This window comes from Nomascus leucogenys, chromosome 17, assembly GCF_006542625.1.
Source record: "Nomascus leucogenys isolate Asia chromosome 17, Asia_NLE_v1, whole genome shotgun sequence".
In the NCBI taxonomy this organism is placed as follows: Eukaryota; Metazoa; Chordata; class Mammalia; order Primates; family Hylobatidae; genus Nomascus; species Nomascus leucogenys.
In genome coordinates, this window is record NC_044397.1 from 78,796,398 (window position 1) to 78,811,328 (window position 14,931).

A 14,931-nucleotide genomic window follows, 5' to 3' on the forward strand; every position below is an offset into this window, starting at 1 on the left:
CGCGGCCGCCCCTCAACCAACCCCCAGGCGGCAGGGCCCGCTCCACGCGCGCTCTCCAGCCTGGCGGGGCCCTGGAAGCCGGGGCACCCGGAGGCCCGGAGGGTCATCGGCGTTTAAGGCAGCCTCCCACCCCAAGCGCACCGCCCGGAGCCCCTCCGCACGAGCGCCTTCTGCTTATTGCTCTTTTCCCCAGCAGCCAAAGTCGTCATGGTAGCGCGGGAAGGGGCCTCGCGGGCCAGTCTGCAGCAGGTGCGGCCGGGAGCCGCAGGCCCGCGCGGTAAATCGCTGTCTCTTTGCGGTCGTTGTTCCCATTCACCGCCCGCCGCCCCCCGCACCCCGCCCCCCCGGCTTTTTTTTTCCTTTCCGCCGCGCAGTTGCCATGGGTTACCAGGGCGGTTGCCATGGGTTACCGGACCGAGGCCGGCTGGCTAGCTACCTGCCGCCCAGTCGCCGCCGCCGGCGGAGCGGCCTGGGCGGGAGGCGGCGGGAGCGCGCGTGTGCGGGACGCGGCGCAGGGGATGCGCGCGGGCCACGGAGGCGCCGCAGCCAACAGGCGGCCGAGGGTGCAGCCGCGGGAGCGCCACCGCCAGTGGGGTGGGGGGCAAAGCTATAAAGAAGGCCCAGAGGTAAGAAACTAGCAAAAACACAACCACAAGTTATGCCCGTGCTGTACCTCTAGCAGCAAAGACAAGCGGTATGGGGTTGGATGAATCTACACTTCTCGTCGGGGGAGAAAGGGTATTTTCCTTTTTAGCATAAGCCATTTACATAGTGTCTTTAGACCAGAGTTTAAATTCAGCAGGAAATTGTAGCTTAATGGTTTTTTTTTTTTTTCTCTTTTCCTCTATATCTTTTAAAAAGAAGTCTTTGGAATTTTGGAGAAAGTGAAAGGGTCATTAACTACCAGAGTTTGCGCAGCTAAAATAAATTAGTGTCCAATGCACTGCTCATGATCTAGAAAAGTTTCCAGTAGGAGTGAAGCGCAATTGTGTCTGCTAAAAAAGGACAATGGTGACTCGTTTGTAAGATGCATATGGCAAAGAATAGAACCAAAGTCCTTTGTATATATAGCAAATGTTAAAGAAATTGTTGCTTATTTACATCCTTCTGAAATTTTTGAACTCCACTCTATTAAAATTATTTTCTTATGACCTTTATTTGCAAAGAAAATTCTATGCTTTGAATGTCAAATTGCAGTAACTAATTTCAGACAGTATTTTGTATTTGAAAATGTGTTTATATATAATAAACTACGAAAAGGTCTATATTCCAAACAAAAACACAAAATTGTATTGAAATAAATTGTTCCCTTCATTGAAAAGATGTTGCCTTGTATTCATAGGCTACCAGCTAAGTAATTTAAATATTAAGAGGAAAACTATTTAGAAACAGAATAAGCTTTGTTATTTTTGTTTTAAAATGTTAAGAGGCCTCTAATGAAAAGGGGTCATCTTTTATACCTCAAATACTGAAAACCTTATTTGTACCACAGTAGCTCAATAATAATGAATCCTTAAGGCATCCAAAAAATACAAACCAAATTCAAAACAACGTCCAGTTTACTGTTGGATATAACGGTGATTGTGGCCAGGCTAAATGAATTTGTTTAACTTCTTAATTGTCATAAAAGAAATTTTGTTCTTTTACTTTATACTGCATATCACTTGTTTGTATTTAATTATTCAATAAAATGTGGACTAGGTTTGAAAAACTGGCAAGATACTTAATATCTTAAGGAATAGTATCTGCTTAAAAATAAATACTTGTTTGTCCCTAGTAATTTTTAAGACTTGAAATTTTAACTAGAATTAAGTAACTTTCTTCTAAGTGAGACTTTATAAGAAGCCGAAGTAACAGGTTGTTGACATTCAGTGCTGTTGAAACCTTTGGGTTATATATAAATCTAGTTCTACGACAAAACACGTAAGTTGGCTTTATAGGTGAATAGTTTACCCTTTCAGAATTCGCCAGGGAAAATGCAGTTTTGCTGTATTGTAATCATAAAGAATCCAGGATTAGAATTCTTTACACTTAAGTCACTTTAAAAATAGTGTTAAATAAACATCTGTTCAAGTTAGTTACATCAGTAATTATTTTCTTTTTCCTAAAGAAAGCTTTATAAAAAATATGCCAGAGAAAAATAAGAGACAAAGCAAGAAAACCACTGGGAACTGAAGTTCATCTAAATATCTCAGCTGCAAGAAATCAGTTTTAAGAAGCCAGTGTGTGGACACTGAAACAACTAAACCAAGACTAAAAGCCTCAAATATGTACGACTATAGCTAATATTAAACCATGTTTTACCAAATTTCCTCATAAAAAATAAAAAACACTGAGTTTGGGTCTAAGGCAGAATATATTCTCTTGTATAAAATAAGTGATCCGGCAAAGTTGATTTTTTTTCACGTTTAATGTAAAAATGATCTCATGACATTTACATACTAAGTATTAGGCATTACTTAATATTAATTTTGATGGCTATGTTACATCATCTAAAAATAATATGACAATTGGTAGCACAGTATGTGTTTTTCAAAACTGCTGTAAAACAGAAATAGCAAATACATATTGCTGAAGGGATGAGGATCGCTCTTAAATGTCTGGATGGCATAAACTTTACTTATTAGCATGGTAAGAAATTACTAAATCTTTTCTTTTCCTGTATTAAAATAATGAGCATCTAAGACACACTAAATCAAAATATTTACAAAAATTTAATAATGTTTTAGACCAAAGAAAAAAAGGACAAATTAAAGAAATCATTCTTATTCTAAATTTAATTTTTTAAATGTTAGTTCTTAGTTTTCTTAGCTTTTTTTTCTGTTGGTTCTTTGAAACAAGCATTGTAAAGACTTTTTAATAATACAATAGCTTTTAAACTCCTAGTGAAAATGAAAAGGTTGCTTTTTGTAGTAGCCTTTGCCACTCTTCAATTAGGCTGGGTAACAAAGCAACAAGTTATCCTAGTTATCTGAAAATATCTTCCTGTTAGTTTCACAGAAATATTTTGTACCATTCAACATGGATGAAACTTGGGTAATTATCTCAAGAAAATGTTGCCTCTTCTGAAATCTGAACTTCAAAATAGTTTATCTAAGATATCTTTGGGACACTAAAAAAAAAGACATTTTATGAAAATTATACCAATCTTCAAGTAGATGCTTTAAAAGAAGGGGCTTTTTAAACATGAATAATTATTTCTGAAATTAGCAAGTCGACAACCTTTTCTAAATTATGGGAATATTTATTGGTAAAATTAAATTTATTAATCTTTATAAAATCCTTCCTCTAAGTAATAAGTAACCACTACTGATACTGACAGTTATCTAGTGATAAGAAATTGCACATTTAGTCAAAAAATAAATCATTAACCTGATTATACAATGATAATGAAAACAAATTATTTGTCTCCAGAAACCATTTGTTGAAGCTGATTTTGGACAATGAAAATGTATTTCTGAATCTATATATTGTAATTATAAGTAATATTACTAGCACTATCTATGTGTTTTCTAAGATGTAAACATTATTTTAATATGTCTCTATTCATAAGATACATTTCCATCTAAGCGTGAAACAGAATACTGGAAAGGTTAAATACTCTTAAAATATTTCAGTCGAACACCCAAAAGCATGGTGTTTTGCCAGTGCACGGGAGGTATCCACAAAATATCAGCCACACGTCTGAGAGAGGCAGTCTAGTCTACACTGTCACTCTTCACAGGGTTTAACAACATATACACCGTGTTTACGGTAACACTGCCCCACTGATACAAGAAGGAATGCTCTATCTTGATTTTAAATGCTACTTAGTTACCTATCTTTTTAAATTCAATAAAACCAACTAGGTTTTTTAAAACATGTAAGTCATTTCATTGGAGGGCAAGATCTTGTTTACCAATAATGTCTGCCTGTAAAGGATAGTATTGCATTCACAGGATTTTTAGCTTTACACAGAAGCTTACCTAAAATAAGACAACATAAAAATACCACTAATAAACAACCCAACATCTTTAAGAATTTAAATACCTAACATCATGACAGTGAGCTTTAAGTAAGAATGTATTATTATAAAGCTTTCTTCTCTATGACTGGACATAATTTGCTATTCCTAAGATAGTAACATTAGAATTATTTTTCAGGATTCCTGCGGAGCTGTATTTACTTTACATCCATGTGAACTGCTGTCATCACTACTGTGTCCAAGCCCAGAGGATGAACTGGAAAAGAAGAGAGGGGGAAAATAATAAAAAGAGGAAATTGGTTTTCACAACACACTCAAAGCCTGAGTAACAGAGGAGAACTTTAATTATCTCCAGTCACAAAGAGAGACAGGAAATTTGGACTTTTAATTAGCCATTTGGAGTGCAGTTGGATATTTTTTTAGCTAGATAATTTAAACGCGAATAATTCAAGTCTGACTAAATGAAAGTCACATAATCAGAATGCAAATAATTGAATTTCTACTGCATTCATTAATTCAGTGTGGAGGTGTGTGTGAAGACTACTATGACGAGCTGTCACAGCTCAATAAAATCTCAGTCAATTAATTTTTTCATTATCTTAGTATTACATCAACAAAAAAGTGAAGTGTGTATATATATCTATACACGTGCATATGTGCATACTATGTGTTATATAAATACATATACATTAAATCAAAATGCAAGGAAATACCTTTCTGAATCATAATCTATATCATTTTCTTTTTTTCCTTCTTCATCTTCTTCAGGGAAACGTCTGTTCATTAAGGCAAACTTGTGAATTGCTTCTTCCACAGAGTACTTAGTCTGCCCAGAAACACACGCCTCAATGTCTTCTGAATTCAGATGGCTCTGTAAGAAGAGGTGAAGGCTGCTATCTGAAAGCAAAAGTGCATTCTGTAGGACTCTATATTAAAAAAAAAAAGGAAAAATAATTGAACAGGATGGTCAGTGATAGGGTAGAAGAAAGAAAAACATTAGAAATGTACCACTGAAGGTAATTTCTCTACTGTGGTAAACTTTTTATCAATTATGGGCTCTGCCCATTAAGGGGAGGAAAGCATATGTTAACTTTTATTCAATTATTTGGAAATTTAGGTGGGTAAAAACATGAAGCTAATAGTTAAGAACATCTGTTAAAAGAATAACTTCAAGGACATTTCTTCAATTTACCCATCTGTTATTACCATGTGGATTAATTATGGAAATATTTTGCTTATATAGTCATAAAAAGTTATTCTACTTTAAAAAATTTACTGCCAACAGCATGTCAATTCAGTGATCTTTATGGGATAGGCTATCATGAAACATCAAAACTTTCAACTACTATTAAAAATTATATGAAGAAGTCAATACAATTCTCAGCATATTTTACATTTTAAAACTTTACAAGTTTAGTTATAAACTTAAGGGCATGTTTACGACAGCTCATGAGAGAGATGGCTTTTTTTAATACTTAAGGTTAACTGTAAATTTCTCCAAAATCTTTAGGAACACTGAATCTCTGTGTTGTCAAAATGAGCAACCAAATAAAATTGATCCCAGCCAACTTTACCATATATATCATTAAAATATGATAATTTTGTGATGAGTACGTATTGCTCTTCCCACATTTAAGATCAAAGTTTACAAAGACAGAACAGATTTCAACCAGGGCATCAGAACTACATGGAAGATTAAAAACTATCCTGTAGCAAAATCTATAGATGCTCAAATTCATATTAGTGAATGTGTTTTCTCTGAAATGCACATCTTAGAATATGAAATCAAATCAAAGTATACCTTTATATTTAAATAAAAACTGGTTTATCTTTTAGCAAAGATGTTGACATATGATAATTTAGTCTCTACTAATAGTTCAATAATTATGTAGGAGGAGACACTAAGACTAGATACAGGGGACAAAACTAACACACTAAAACCCAAGTAGAATTTTGTCCAACATAAGATTTTTCCGATATAACGATCTGTGAAAAATAGATCATGTATTTCAGACCAAATGAACCTTACCTTATATTCTGCTTGTTTAAACAAGTAATAAGGAAAGTAAATCTCTTTTGGCCATTAATATCAATTTAGTGAAAATCCAAGGTCATTATAATACCAAGTCCTTTTCTACAAAATAAAACAATTATTCTTAACAAAGGCAAAAATGCCTAAAAATGCACAGTATTAAAACCAAAATCTAGCTGTCGCCTTTGCTTCAGCAGGTTTACAGTTTGAGAAAATATTCTTTACTGGTCTATTAGAAGGAAAAGTAAAACCTTTGTGCTTTTTAAAAGACAAAACCTCAAGCAAAGCAGCTAAATCCTTCTTTTTCCCTCTGTGTCCTCGGCCCTGGGTCCTCCCAAAAGATGACCATGTCACATGTTAATGATTAATTTACCAAGTACAAGTAGCTAAGTAGTAAATCTCTCTTACTACTCTTTGAGATTTATTTTCTACACTTACAAATATTTACCATTCTTGTTTTAAATACTTCAGATTAAGAGAAGAGTTATGGAGCAACAATCCATTAATATGAACTTGGATCGTGAAGTCTGTGAAGTCCGAGCAGAGTGTTTCCTGTGGCCTCTGTCAGCGGTTTCCTGCCTGCCATAAGTACAAGGAACTGTTCATGGGATTGTACTCGTGGCTTTGTTTCTGTTGGAAATGTGTTTTATTTTCTTTATAAAATAATGGGTAATCTTTAAAATTGATTTTAGATGGTTTGAGGCATTACACCACAAAAGTAATGAGCACTAATGCCAATGATATTGGACACAAATTCATTTTAGCTTTATTTCATGTCTGAAGCAATTCTACTGAGCCTTGAACCGCTCACGTGTTGTTATTAACTTGCTAGTAACTTAACACATGGGTACAGCAAACAAAAGTGATCAGAGTCCAGGTTGATCGGGACCTCAAGGCTACTGTCCTTTTTCTTGAGCTATAATTCAATTTCCAATTTTATTGTACATTAGACTCATTATTTCCCAGCGTTTTCTTTTTCTGCTCAATACTGCCATCTGGAGGACACACAGATGAAAAGAGAAGGAGCCAGGCTCACCTAGCTCACAATTCTAAAGAGGGAGAAAGATGTGGCTGGGGAGGGGACATCTCAACACTCCCCCAGGCCTAGAGTTCAAACCAGTGAGTCGGCTAGGCACAGTTTTGGTTTTTGGAATCTCCTCTGTTTCTCTGGCTAAATTCATGCCACCATACTCCATGAGTTTTAAATAAGCAAAAATATTTTTAAATGTATTTATATGCTTCTTATTTTAGTCAGATAGTTCATTCTGAAATTTAAAATGAAATTTTTTGAGAGTGTTTTCCCTTCTGGTTAGGTGAGCATAATTAATTTATTTTGAGTACTATTTGGCTTACTATCAGAGAGGGCTGTGACTGCCACCATCATAATATTAAATCCTATTTTTTCCTTAGTCATGTTTGTGCCATATTTTCCACAAACAAATCTAATGGCCCAAAATCAATTTCAAACCTAATATAAAGAGTACTTTGTAAAACAGTCAATAAAATGTCATTTGTAGAAACCTCCATTTAAAAAGTATATGACTTTCAAACCTTTATAAAAGGAATAAAAAATAGCCTCTAGGATTTTTATAGAATTTCTAAAAAGATATTTACAGTGCAAATCGGAAGTTATTCCTTTCCCCATAACAATTTTAGACTAAACAAAGCAAAATCTGTTTTTTTTCCCTAAACTGGACACAGTTGAAAAGCACAGTTTTCCTCAACATGATTTTATTAGATGTATTACATGCTGGTTTAGCTGAGAACAATATATAGCTATGCAAAATCATTTCATCCTAACTAAGGATGTCCTGGGTCTGCTGAACCCAATACAATGATATATATACACATCTGCATAGTACATGGAAGGTTAGCAGTTTGATGTAGAAAAAAAAATTAACTCAGCCTGTTTAGCTCTTACTATAAGAAAAAATAAAACCTACAAATGTTCATTGAAGACATTCATGATCTATGCTGTGGTGCCCTCTATTGAACACAAAGACATAAAAATCGTGTGTGTGTAAAACTAGCTGTCATGGTTCAACACTAGCCTTTTGTAAAAAAACTTTAATATTCCTTAATATTTGAAGAAATACAAAACCATGATACTAAAGTCTAAACTGTAGGGTAAATGTAGTTGTATTAATGGGATGAATTCCGTAAAGAAGGGAAGCGGCTCCCAGTCATGAACATATCTGTTCAAACCTAAATTGGAAACCCATTCAAACCTAAAAATCAGTAGGAATTCCATTTTTCATAGTTAGAGACTTACTGAGTTTGTATTTTTTAGCCAGTAACTTTCTTTTCATAACTATTAGAAGGGACTTTAAGTTTATAATTACTCAGGGGCAAGAATACAAAAGGGAGATTATAATTAAGACTGAAGAAAAATGAATATATTTGAAAAATCTCACAATCATACCAAATTTAGCCAGCATTTAAGAGTACTGCTAATTTTAAATTTGCCAGGTCCTGGGATTCATATAGTACGTCCACCTTTCCTATAATTTCTTTATCTATAAAACTGAGATAATACCCAACTCCTAAGATTTTTAGTACTGAGACTAAAACATGTAAAATGCCAAACACGTAGAAAGTGTTCAATAAATGGTAGAAATTATTCTTATTTGGCACCTAGTCAAAGAAACAATTTTCTAATTCCTCTACAAAGATCAGTACTTTCTTACTACATATGTATCATTTCACAAATGACCCTAAAGAAAAATAGGTATATATACACATATACAAAGACATTGTGGTTCCAAAAGGTTTGAACATATTTAGTGCTTCTGGTTCATAACTTCAAAACTCACATGAAAACCAGGCTTTAAAAATACATGGTAAAAACCTACAATACAAGCATGTTTCCGTGTTTTAATGCTGTGGTTCCTAAAATTCCTCTACAAACAAGGTACGGGCTGTTGATGGCTGGCCCTACTTAACAGGTAACCAATGGGGGCTCAGAGGATGTCAAACTGGGGCCAAGACACAGTGCCAAGGTACACATCACATCCAGTTTCCTAAAGTGGACCCAGGTTGGGTGAGGGGAGGGGGCACCAGGGGCAAAGACATGGAGGGTGCTACCTTACACAACCCGGGCAAGCACAGATCTGAAGGACACAGAAGGGAGGCTGGGGAGGGTCAGCAGGGGCTGCAGAGCTCAGGTCAGGCCTGAAGCCAGCCCTGTGGTATTTGACTCCTCACTTCCTTCAGGTTTAGGCTGTGTAGAAGCATCAGCTTTCATTTTTAAAGTGAAATACTAACTTGTAGACAAATGTTCACATACCACAGTGGAACAAATGATATCAAAAGAGAACCCCCTGCCAATTCCATGATTTGACAATCCAGTTGGATGACAATCCAGATTCAGTGTTAATGAATCTAGCCATAGCCCTGGATATGTACACAGTGCTCCCCACTAGAATGGAAGTGTCAGGAGGACAAGGACTTGTTCACTCTGTGCAGTCCTATGTCCGTGGCACGCAGCCTGGCCCAAAGCATTCGCTTAATCAACATCTGTTGAATGAAGGATCGCTGCATGGTTTTTGGTGTTTTTTTCAAGTCCTTTTCATCTGTAGGACACAACCACCCAGTGAGGTTGGCTCTGTGTGGGTAACATGATCCCACTCTATAGCAAACAAAGGCTTAAAAGGAATGAAGTGACTGTTCCAAGGCTCACATGCAGCTAGAAAAAAAACCAGGAACCATGATTATGGGAGACCTAGAACCTGGCTTCTTGAGTTCCTGAACCAGGACACTTTCTACTATGACATCTGCATCAAATACAACCAGCAAACAGTCAAACCATGCACTATGCAAAAATAACCTGGCACAAGCATAACCCCACTATGGCTGAATGACACTCACGGGGTCATTAATCTGGGTAGATCAACTGTGGATAGAAAGGTTGTGTTCAAAACAACGAAGTAATTCCTGGTCAAAAACACATATCCTGCACTTAACTAGCAATGTAATTCAGAGGCACGTGCAGTCTTCTGACCTGAAATAAGACTTTCCTACAGAAGACAAGCTGCCACAGCTCCCCGAGGACAACATGTTCTACACTAGAGTGACAGGCAATTCTGTAGAATTGTGTGGCAGGGACCACATCTCAAGGGAGAGGCCATCAGCCACCTGGGCCTCATAGAGACAACAATTAAAATCAGAGGCCTCCTCTAGGGGAAAGGGCAGGAAAAACTTGGCCAGGTCTCTGTCCTGCCATGCCTGTGATACCCCCCAAAAATACAATGAAATGTTTTTGGAGGACTTGGCTCTGCTAATCAGTTCTTCTGGTCTCTTGCCATGTTTATTCCTCTGGCTTCTCTTCATTGGCCCACTCTCCCTCAATTTATAATCTTGGATCTTTCTGTATGCCTCTAGGACACCTTCAAAGGAAAGGCACTAAGTCAATCTAATAGAAATAAATATTAATATTAATGTGCATACTTAATATCCAAACCCTTTATGAGAGAGCCAAATGGGGAGGAGGCAGTATATTATTTCAGGCTAGATCTAAGGTCCTATTTAGTGAACCCCAAAGGAGATGACTTCAGATCCTGAAACTACTAGAAAAAGAAACAGTTCGGGAGATTGGGTCCTGTCAGTAACTAATAGTCACATGACTCAGCCTATTTCCTTATCTACAAAATTGGAAATTAGAAAAGCAAAAGCTGTCTCATGTCTAAGTGCATTAAGATAATAACAGCATTATCTTAATTGTCTAAGTGCATGCCTAGTGCATTAAGAAATAACACGAAGATAGCACACATTGCATGCCAGACACGGTCATGAGTGCTTTACAGTCACTAACTCGTCTAATCTTCTCAATAACCCTATGAGGTAGGTACTATGATTACCCCATTTTATAGATGGGAAGACACAGGCAGAGGAGGTAAATGATCTGCCCAAGCCCCCAGCTAGTAAGTGGCAGAGTGAGGATCTGAACCCAGGTAGCCTGGCCGCGGAGTCTAGGTGTAAATCAGCGTGCTATATGGCCTCTAGCATTCTGGGTATTCCAGCATTCCAAAAAGTGGAGCGGGGGAGGGAAATCACTGGTAGTGTGAACTCAGGCAGCTTTAACTGCAATACCCACCATCACAGAGTAATCCAGAGTTAATAACTCACTGAGACTGTTCACATGCCACCAAATATTCCTTTATAAACACTCCCTTCAAAGATCAGCGTTAAACCATTACAGGAACCCAGAAGGATATTAGCAGCCTGTTATTGAGCTGATTTTGGTCTGTTAATTCTAAGCATTGTAAACAAAGACAGTTTTTAAGAAGCGCCTTTTGATAATTAGGCATATTTGTTTCCTGGCAAATTTTTAATTTTGTCAGCTAAACGCCCATGTCATTTGGATCTGCTTGACAGCTTAAAGGACCATATATTTGTTATTTAATTCAATTTGTTCATTGTTTTCTTTCTAGAAGACTTGGTCCCAAATATGTACGAGATGATGTGAGCCACAAGATGGTGCTCTAATACAGGAAACGGACCACTGGGTTTTGCTCTAGTGCAGATTATTTGCATTTCAGAAACAGAAACATTCTTCCCCACACCACCATGCAGCTCTTGCAAAGCACTTGCTCACACCCCTTGTCTGGCCACAGAAGTTTCTGGACACTCACTTTCTGAGGAAATCTTCCAGACCCTGGCGACGCTGATCCACATGCTGGCGATTGTTCATGTTGAAAAATAGGTTTTTAGATGGAAGTTCTGGCAGTTGTCTTAGGAGAAAGAAAAAAAATGTTTTTAAATGATTAATTCAAGGTGCTTCTGTTACAGAAATCCCTCAAAGTGAAGGCAAATTATGTATGATGATTATTATCACACAGTTATTCTATAATTATGATTGTACATTATATAGTTATATAATAAGGGTATGAGGAAGTCAGCTTAAAGAAAAACCCATCTGTAAACATTTCTGAGGCCTTTCATGGCCTATACCCATCAAAGTTGGTGAAATTTAAGTGATAAATTTTAAATTCAGATGCAGTAGCTAAAAAACTAAAGCTACATATTGTAATCAAGGCAAAAGCCTATAAAAATCCTTCATATCTTATATATCTTAATGAACATCAATTTTAAATATTGAGTATCATGACAAAGTCTCCTCAGTATACTCTAAATCACTTACACCAGCAACGCATTGCTTTGGAGTCTCTGCCTCAGCCACACGAATTCTCTGTATCTTCTTCGTACACAGGATGTTTTCATTGTAAAACACATGCTATTAGTCTGTACAGAAAAAGTAGAAAAATGAGTCTTACCTGAGGAAAAAAATGCATTTCTTGTATCTATAATTCACAATATGATCTCAATATTCATTCTAAATAGGATTTAAACCACCAAACATATATTTATATTTATGCCAGTACTCTGAAATCTTGCACATAACCCAGGAACATAACCGCCCTGAAGACAGCCAGGATGATGGAAATAAGCAGTGTTGCCCCACGGTGAGGTATGACCTGGCCACTCCCTGCATCCTGAAGGAGCCTCCTACTCACCTATGAGCACTGCTTTCAAGAATAAATCATAAAAAATAAATCCTAACATATAAATGACAGGTAGGAGCTCAGGTTCATCCGTTGCATTTTACCACCATCCACGTAAGCTGGAGGAGCCTTTGGGGCTTAGAGGCACCTCCTCACGACCCTTTATGAGACATTGCAGAAATCTTCATCTCCTTGACATGGCCACCCTGCAGATCATACAAATCACCAGAAATCCTAGAGAACAGCATTCCCTTCTCTACTGTATGTGAGAGGGAGCATGTCCGTCCGAGCCAGAGAATGACCATGGTACGTGGGGATAAGCATCTGGCATAGAGGACAGGCCGACCGGAATTCCAGTCCTGCTTCTGCTACAGGGCAAGTCACTCAAACTTCAGTTTCCTCAGTGCTAAAATGGGATGAACTAGTATACATCTAATTCACAGGGTGGTTGTGAGGATTGATAATAAGCACTTGGCCAATGTTATCTATTAATAATACTGTTAGTTACTAAGTGTTGGTTTCCTTCCAGCTACCCTACGGCAGACTTGGAAAAAGCCACCGATGGTGTCCCCATGCTAAGCTCAGCCGCAATGCCTCTCCTTTGGGTAAACATAAGACAAGAGTAAATATTCTCCTTTGAGTAAAACAAGCGACTAGCAAAATATTTGTTTCTCCTGATTTTTGAAAATATGAGTATCTCTATTCTCTGTATTTCAAAATCCGATTTTCTAATCTAAATGAGAAACAATTTTTTACCCCCAAGATCAGTACTATTTCAAAATTATTATTCTACCACTTAATATGCCCAGTGATTGTTTTCCTTGGGAAATCTAAGTAATTATGTGCATTAGCTCTCAAACTGTTGTCATGAAATATATGACATGGTTCCTGGTATGTTTATGCTTTGTAAAGTTCAGAAAACTTCAGAATGTAGACAGGTTAAAAGGCTCATCCCCAAGGTAGCCACTGGTCTAAATCCCATTATCTTTAACAATATGGCAGCAAAACCCACTGGAAGGAGTTTGTGGCAAATAACATCCTGTGGGTGGACTTATAACACACCAGGGCCTCACTCTAATGTGCTCCTTGGGGACTAGGTTTGCAGACCATATTATACCAGAACTAGTCCCCTAACAAGGCTTGAGCAGGTATCTTCCCAGTACCCTCTCCCTAAAGAATGCCAGACCACTACAGGGATTCCTGACATCTCAGACACAGGCTGGGTCCATTTAAATTCCCTTTAATTTCTCTGCTCACAACCACCGTGGTTGTCAATAACTAAAAATCCACCTGGTATCTACACCAGACTAAGGTCCATCCCTAAGTCCTTCATTTGCAGGGCAGGTTCAGGGGAGTATTTATGATGGCTACCCAGCTCTAGGGTCTACTAGTTTAAAATTCCAAGTAAACGTTAAGATCCCAGAGTTGTGTGACATCATCTCCCGTGAGGTTAATTTAAACAAGTTAAAGACCAGCTTCTCTACCTCCAAAGCTCTATGGGTTAACAACTAAGAGAAGCCAACCAGAACTCCCTAGCTCTGCCATTCACTTTTAATTGTATGACAGGTGGAAGTCTCTTCAAGATTAGAGGATACTGAGGTCACTAACTGATTAAGTTCCTCTAAATCTATTTGCTTGTTTTTGCTGTCCACCAAGCCAAGGCTTATCCATTGTCAATTTATTGGCATTTCAGAAAAGTGCCAGGACACCATCAAATAGTATTTGTGGAACCCATCATTTCTGGCTCCAGATGGAGATTTCTGAATTTACATCAGGCTATTTATAGAGCAGAGCAGAATCTATACTTTCATTAACTCCTGGGAATAATTAAATTTCATGCCTATCATGAAGTGCGTGATAAGGACACACATTTTTTTTAGAGAAAGTTAGAAGGCAACTAAAAACATTTCATTTTACTTCAAATGCTTATTCTTATACAGTCATAAGTTTCCACACAGAATGCAAGTCTAGTGTGAGATTACAAGTAAAACCAAAACAGAATCAAAATACATGGCATATCCTGGAATGGCTTTACAACACAATCAAAAAAGCAGTTCTGAGTTTTTATTTTCGAAGTTGGGGAAACTTCAAAGAAAAAAGAGAAGAAAGGAGAATTTAAAAAAAGAAAAGTTCTACGGCTGGTGTTTGGGTGTCCAATACACCAAGTTAGCTATTTACAATGGGAAGATTAAATAACGGCTAAATTTTACTCCACTTGTGCTATGAAGTCACGGATACAATCTGGGTCAATTTCTGTGCTCCCCAATTGAACTAATTTAGTTTGCATCTGATATGCATCTGATTTAGATGCAAAAAGTATTATCCTCAAAATCGGGGCCAATAAACTATAGCCTGAGGGCCAAATCTGGTCTGACACCTGTCTTTGCACATAAAGTTTTATTGGAATACAATTATGCTCATTCATTTATGCACTG

General features: G+C 37.3%; 1 protein-coding gene and 2 long non-coding RNA genes across 6 annotated transcripts in view; 2 read left to right on the top strand and 1 right to left on the bottom strand.

Moving 5' to 3' along the window:
- The first annotated feature begins 644 nt into the window (after positions 1-644).
- Positions 645-4,692, top strand: LOC115830861. The gene is made up of 2 exons (XR_004026367.1): positions 645-738; positions 4,143-4,692. It is a non-coding gene; the product is annotated as an uncharacterized LOC115830861 (long non-coding RNA).
- SNX10 (sorting nexin 10) overlaps positions 2,392-14,931 on the bottom strand; it is an 83,139-nt gene continuing 70,599 nt past the window's right edge. For all 4 annotated transcript variants that reach the window (XM_012496974.2, XM_030795866.1, XM_003270442.4 and 1 more), the window contains 4 exons: positions 12,136-12,236; positions 11,627-11,725; positions 4,678-4,890; positions 2,392-4,220 (listed from right to left, as the gene is read on the bottom strand). In XM_012496974.2, the coding sequence (XP_012352428.1) occupies positions 4,139-4,220; positions 4,678-4,890; positions 11,627-11,725; positions 12,136-12,236 (495 nt within the window). In that variant the 3' untranslated portion in view covers positions 2,392-4,138. The remainder of the gene's footprint in view (positions 4,221-4,677; positions 4,891-11,626; positions 11,726-12,135; positions 12,237-14,931) is intronic.
- Positions 4,781-6,678, top strand: LOC115830860. Its single transcript, XR_004026366.1, has 2 exons — positions 4,781-4,980; positions 6,468-6,678. It is a non-coding gene; the product is annotated as an uncharacterized LOC115830860 (long non-coding RNA).